Raw genomic sequence first — 7,500 nt, 5'->3', positions numbered from 1 at the left:
TTGGTTATAAGGGTGGGGTACCTGCAGTCACTGTATTGGTTATAAGGGTGGGGACACCTGCAGTCACTGTATTGGTTATAAGGGTGGGGACACCTGCAGTCACTGTATTGGTTATAAGGGTGGGGACACCTGCAGTCACTGTATTGGTTATAAGGGTGGGGTACCTGCAGTCACTGTATTGGTTATAAGGGTGGGGTACCTGCAGTCACTGTATTGGTTATAAGGGTGGGGTACCTGCAGTCACTGTATTGGTTATAAGGGTGGGGTACCTGCAGCCACTGTATTGGTTATAAGGGTGGGGGTACCTGCAGTCACTGTATTGGTTATAAGGGTGGGGTACCTGCAGTCACTGTATTGGTTATAAGGGTGGGGGTACCTGCAGTCACTGTATTGGTTATAAGGGTGGGGACACCTGCAGTCACTGTATTGGTTATAAGGGTGGGGTACCTGCAGTCACTGTATTGGTTATAAGGGTGGGGTACCTGCAGTCACTGTATTGGTTATAAGGGTGGGGTACCTGCAGTCACTGTATTGGTTATAAGGGTGGGGTACCTGCAGTCACTGTATTGGTTATAAGGGTGGGGTACCTGCAGTCACTGTATTGGTTATAAGGGTGGGGTACCTGCAGTCACTGTATTGGTTATAAGGGTGGGGTACCTGCAGTCAGGTGAGACTGAAGAGGTCTCTTGGATGATGATGAAACGTTTCTGTGTCCAGATGAACTGGTTCGACCTTGTGTGAGTTTCTTACCTGGATATTTGAGCAGCATCCAGATGTGCACAGAGCTGCTGGGCTGCTGGGCCCAGCAGGGGGCAAATGTGGGCTGATGGGCCCAGCAGGGGGCAGCTGTGGGCTGATGGGCCCAGCAGGGGGCAATTGTGGACACACGCTGTGCAACCAACTGTTTAATTATTGCCTACTGTAGCTTTAACACAAAACACAGCTAAACATCAATCTTCTTGGCTTGTTCCGTTTCCCAGGGGGCGCCACAGCCGATTTGATAGTTTCCATCGGTACCCTATGAGGGTACAGCACCGCTGGTGGTCATTGTTAACCTGGGCCTTGACCGATCCGATGTGGTCTTGTTAGTCCGCATAATGATTTGGCAAAATGTTACGTCAGATGCCCTTCCTGACACAACACTAACCATATGGGCGGGGACACAACACTAACCATATGGACCAGGACACAACACTAACCATATGGACCGGGACACAACACTAACCATATGGACCGGGACACAACACTAACCATGTGGCCCGGGACACAACACTAACAATATGGACCGGGACACAACACTGACCATATGGGCGGGGACACAACACTGACCATATGGACGGGGACACAACACTAACCATATGGGCGGGGACACAACACTAACCATATGGACCGGGACACAACACTAACCATATGGACCGGGACACAACACTAACCATATTGACCGGGACACAGCACTAACCATATGAACCGGGACACAACACTAACGATGTGGGCCGGGACACAACACTAACCATATGGACGGGGACACAACACTAACCATATGGGCGGGGACACAACACTAACCATATGGGCGTGGACACAACACTAACCATATGGACCGGGACACAACACTAACCATATGGACCGGGACACAACACTAACCATATTGACCGGGACACAGCACTAACCATATGGGCGGGGACACAACACTAACCATATGGGCGGGGACACAACACTAACCATATGGGCGGGGACACAACGCTAACCATATGGGCAGGGACACAACACTAACCATATGGGCAGGGACACAACACTAACCATATGGGCGGGGACACAACACTAACCATATGGACCGGGACACAACACTAACCATATGGGCGGGGACACAACACTAACCATATGGACCGGGACACAACACTAACCATATGGGCGGGGACACAACACTAACCATATGGACCGGGACACAACGCTAACCATATGGGCGGGGACACAACACTAACCATATGAACCGGGACACAACACTAACGATGTGGACCGGGACACAACACTAACCATATGGACGGGGACACAACACTAACCATATGGACGGGGACACAACACTAACCATATGGGCGGGGACACAACACTAACCATATGGGCGGGGACACAACACTAACGATATGGGCGGGGACACAACACTAACCATATGGGCGGGGACACAACACTAACCATATGGACCCGGGACACAACACTAACCATATGGACCGGGACACAACACTAACCATGTGGACCGGGACACAACACTAACAATATGGACCGGGACACAACACTGACCATATGGGCGGGGACACAACACTGACCATATGGGCGGGGACACAACACTAACCATATGGGCGTGGACACAACACTAACCATATGGACCGGGACACAACACTAACCATATTGACCGGGACACAGCACTAACCATATGGGCGGGGACACAACACTAACCATATGAACCGGGACACAACACTAACGATGTGGACCGGGACACAACACTAACCATATGGACGGGGACACAACACTAACCATATGAACCGGGACACAACACTAACGATGTGGACCGGGACACAACACTAACCATATGGACGGGGACACAACACTAACCATATGGACGGGGACACAACACTAACCATATGGGCGGGGACACAACACTAACGATGTGGACCGGGACACAACACTAACCATATGGACCGGGACACAACACTAACGATGTGGACCGGGACACAACACTAACCATATGGACGGGGACACAACACTAACCATATGGACGGGGACACAACACTAACCATATGGGCGGGGACACAACACTAACGATGTGGACCGGGACACAACACTAACCATATGGACCGGGACACAACACTAACGATGTGGACCGGGACACAACACTGACCATATGGGCGGGGACACAACACTAACCATATGGACGGGGACACAACACTAACCATATGGGCGGGGACACAACACTAACCATGTGGCCCGGGACACAACACTAACCATATGGGCGGGGACACAACACTAACGATGTGGACCGGGACACAACACTAACCATATGGACCGGGACACAACACTAACCATGTGGGCGGGGGCACAACACTAACCATATGAACCGGGACACAACACTAACGATGTGGACCGGGACACAACACTAACGATATGGACCGGGACACAACACTAACCATATGGACCAGGACACAACACTAACCATATGGACCAGGACACAACACTAATGATATGGACAGGGCACAGGAAAAGTGCTGGATGTCTTCCCAGTGTTCACGGAAATGGGCCAGTCACCACTCATCAGTCATGTCTGTCACCACTCATCAGTCATACCTGTCACCTCTCATCAGTCATACCTGTCACCACTCATCAATCATGCCTGTCACATCTCATCAGTCATGCCTGTCACCACTCATCAATCATGCCGATGACCACTCATCAATCATGCTTGTCACCACTCATCACTCATACCTGTCACCTCTCATCAGTCATACCTGTCACCACTCATCAATCATGCCTGTCACATCTCATCAGTCATGCCTGTCACCACTCATCAATCATACATGTCACGACTCATCAATCATACCTGTCACCACTCATCAATCATACATGTCACCACTCATCAATCATACATGTCACCACTCATCAGTCATACTTGTCATCACCCATAAGTCATACCTGTCACCACTCATCAATCATAACTGTCACCACTCATCAGTCATGCCTGTCACCACTCATCAGTCACACCTGTCACCACCCATCAATCATACCTGTCACCACTCATCAATCAGTCTTCAGCCAATTAGTTTATTGGTATGGGACGACATGAATGACATGACAACACAAGAAAAAATTTTACGTTTACATAGCATAGGAGTGTGTGTGTGCATTTATGTATTGGTGTTTGTGTGCGTATTTTTGTGTGTGTTGTTGTTTGTGCATCTGTGTGTGTGCATGTCTGTTCGTGTGTGTGTGTTTGCGTCTGTGTGTGCATTTGTGTGTGTGTGTGTGTGTGTTCAGGTCTTAATCTGGTCCACAGGGAGCTGAAGTTGGATGGGACTCCTGAGTCTCTTTAGATCACTTTCCACCTACACACACACACACACACACACACAGATGCACAAACACACACATGTACACAGACACACACAGGAAGAAATTTGATACATGCTATTTAGTTACACTATATGTAGATCAGTGTGTGTATTTATAAATATAGTGTGTGTGTGTGTGTGTGTGTGTGTGTGTGTGTGTGTGTGTGTGTGTGTGTGTGTGTGTGTGTGTGTGTGTGTGTGTGCATACCTCAGCCAGCTGGTCTTTCAGTGTGTTGTATCGGTGGATGTTAAATCTGTGTTTAGACGCTTTCTTGTGGAAGATATGAAGGAACTGACGATCCTTGACATGAGGATACACACAGTCCTACACACACACACACACACACACACACACACACACACACACACCAGACAGTTTGGGGAGACAGACATGCAGAGATGCAGGTTGGGATGTGAACATGTCATTAATGTTGTGTTGAATCATTTCAGTTTAGATTGTAATGATTATTATTATAATCATTATCATTGTTATTATTATTATTATCATTATCATTGTTATTATCATTATCATTGTTATTATTATCATTGTTATTATTATCATCATCATCGTTATATTATAATAATTGTTATCATCATTATCATCGTTATTATTATCATTGTTATTATCATCATTATCATTGTTATTATCATTATCATCGTTGTTATTATTATTATCATTGTTATTATTATCAGTATCATTGTTATTATTATCATTATCATTGTTATTATTATTATTATCATCATTATTATTGGTATCATCATCGTTATTATTATATTATTATTATCATCATCATCATCGTTATTATTATTACATTATTATCATCATCATCATCGTTATTTTTATTGTTATTATTATTACTATCATTATCATCGTCATCATTATTGTTATTATTATTATCATCATTATTATTGTTTTCATCATCGTTATTATTACATTATCATCATCATCATCGTTATTATTATTGTTATTATCATTATTATTATCATTACTATCATTATCGTCATCATTATTGTTATTATTATCATTATTATTGTTATCATTATTATAGTATCATCATCATCGTTATTATTATTACATTATTATCATCATCATCGTTATTATTATTGTTATCATCATTATTATTATATTATTATCATCATCATCGTTATTATTGTTATTATCATTATTATTATTATCATTACTATCATTATCATCGTCATCATTATTGTTATTATTATTATCATCATTATTATTGTAACGTGCATGGATAAGAAGACACGCTGGCCACTGACTGGCGGGTCTGACCCTTTAGTTGAGCGGTTAGCGATGTCTCCTGCGGTGCGGGCGATACAGGTTTGCCTCCCGGCTGCGGCACTTCCTATGGTTGCGTTGTCCCCCGAATTCGCTACATTATTATTATCATCATATAATCATTATCATTATTAGTATTATTATGATTAACATTATTATTATCATCATTATTATTATTATCATCATTGTTAGTATTATCATTATTATTATCATTATTGCTATTATTATTATTATCATCATCATTATTATTATTATTATTATTGTCGTCTAAAGAACAAGTCACTTGTGTCTTCTGTCAGCTCATGCAGACCAGAGACACTTCAAATCATACTGCAGACAGCTCCCCCCTTCACTTTACAACAGGACAAACTGAAACACTAAAGATGGCGGCACTGACAACGAAAGACCATGTGACGTCATGATGTCAGCAAAACTGGCCAATCAGCACCGTCTGTGTCACAGACCACGTGACATCATGATGTCAGCAAAACTGACCAATCAGCACCGTTCTGTGTGTCATAAAGAAACTCCAGCCATCACATGTTCAGAGCCACATAGACACAGCTAATGTCCATGACTGCCGAGGCGGTGGACAGGACATGTGTGCATCAGTCTACCGACTCGAGCGAGTCAAACGACTCGAGTCTGCAGGACAAACAGGAAGTGAAGAACATAGGCCCGAGAAGACACGAGTCGTCACTTGATTCTGGTGACTTGATTCTGATCACTTCATTCTAATAACTCTATTCCAACAACTTTATGCTGATAATCTTCCTCTGTTGACCAAAGCTGCCCCAGAAGGCGTCTGTCTGCCTCCTGAAGAAAACAAGATGGAAGCTCAGCCCAGCGAACAAGATGGAAGCTCAGCCCAGCGAGCAACACCTTAACGTGAGTTTCTGATGTTTCCTGATGCTGTAGAGGGTTTGTTCACGTCTCTACTGGCTGTCCAGACTGGAGTTGGACAGACTCCAGACCAGACCAGACCAGACCAGACCAGACCACCATCGGATGAGAAAGACTCAACATGGTGATGTGACATCTACATCTCAAACTCTTCAGTCATGTGAGTAAACCCGTCTCGTAGGGACACATAAATCACCGATTGGTCCGTTTTTTTTGGACCCCCCCCCTTTTTCTCCCCAATTGTATCCAGCCAATTACCCCCCTCTTCTGAGCCATCCCGGTCTCTGCTGCACCTCCTCTGCCGATCCGGGGAGGGCTGCAGACTACCACATGCCTCCTCCCATACATGTGGAGTCACCAGCCGCTTCTTTTCACCTGACAGTGAGGAGTTTCACCAGGGGGACGTAGTGCATGGGAAGATCACACTATTCCCCCCAGTTCCCCCTCCCCCCCACCGAACAGGCGCCCCGATCGACCAGAGGAGGCGCTAGTGCAGCGACCAGGACACATACCCACATCTGGCTTCCCACCCACAGACACGGCCAACTGTGTCTGTAGGGACGCCCGACCAAGCCGGAGGTAACATGGGGATTCGAACCGGCGATCCCTGTGTTGGTAGGCAACAGAATAGACCGCCACGCCACCCACACACCCACGGATTGGTCCTTTAATGTTGACAGAGCAGCCTACCGTCTGCTGTCATCACACACACACACACACACACACTCTCTCTCTCTCTTCGTACCTGCTTGGTGAGCATGTAGTAGCCGAAGAAGATCATACTGGTGGTGCAGGAGATGAAATACGTCACAGGCTCCATCACGTCCCAGGCAAACACGTACCTGGAACACACACACACACACACACACACACACACACACACACACACACACACACACACACACACACACACACACCTTCAGCTGAATGGTAGTTATAGTTGCACCATGCTAACCCGGCTGGAAGACGGTACCTGGGCGGCCAGGGGGGTGGATGGGGAGCTGTGGGGTAACTGTTTAAAAAGAACCCTTCATTCACACTGATACAGGATTAATGTAACACACCAGTACAGCCAGTATATACACACACCAGTACACCCAGTATATACACACACCAGTACACCCAGTATATACACACACCAGTACACCCAGTATATACACACACCAGTACACCCAGTATATACACACACCAGTACAGCCAGTATACACACAC

General features: G+C 45.8%; 1 protein-coding gene across 1 annotated transcript in view; it reads right to left on the bottom strand.

The window, feature by feature from the left end:
- Nucleotides 1–3,827: 3,827 nt before the first annotated feature.
- LOC130130866 (calcium uniporter protein, mitochondrial-like) overlaps nucleotides 3,828–7,500 on the bottom strand; it is a 21,040-nt gene continuing 17,367 nt past the window's right edge. The window contains exons 7-9 of the mRNA XM_056300722.1: nucleotides 7,034–7,130; nucleotides 4,303–4,419; nucleotides 3,828–4,088 (exon numbers count right to left, since the gene is read on the bottom strand). Of these exons, the coding sequence (XP_056156697.1) occupies nucleotides 4,017–4,088; nucleotides 4,303–4,419; nucleotides 7,034–7,130 (286 nt within the window). The 3' untranslated portion in view covers nucleotides 3,828–4,016. The remainder of the gene's footprint in view (nucleotides 4,089–4,302; nucleotides 4,420–7,033; nucleotides 7,131–7,500) is intronic.

This window comes from Lampris incognitus, chromosome 20 (genome assembly GCF_029633865.1).
Source record: "Lampris incognitus isolate fLamInc1 chromosome 20, fLamInc1.hap2, whole genome shotgun sequence".
Taxonomy (NCBI): domain Eukaryota; kingdom Metazoa; phylum Chordata; class Actinopteri; order Lampriformes; family Lampridae; genus Lampris; species Lampris incognitus.
Note: the sequence above shows the minus strand (reverse complement) of the source record. Positions and strands in the feature narration are given on the sequence as shown.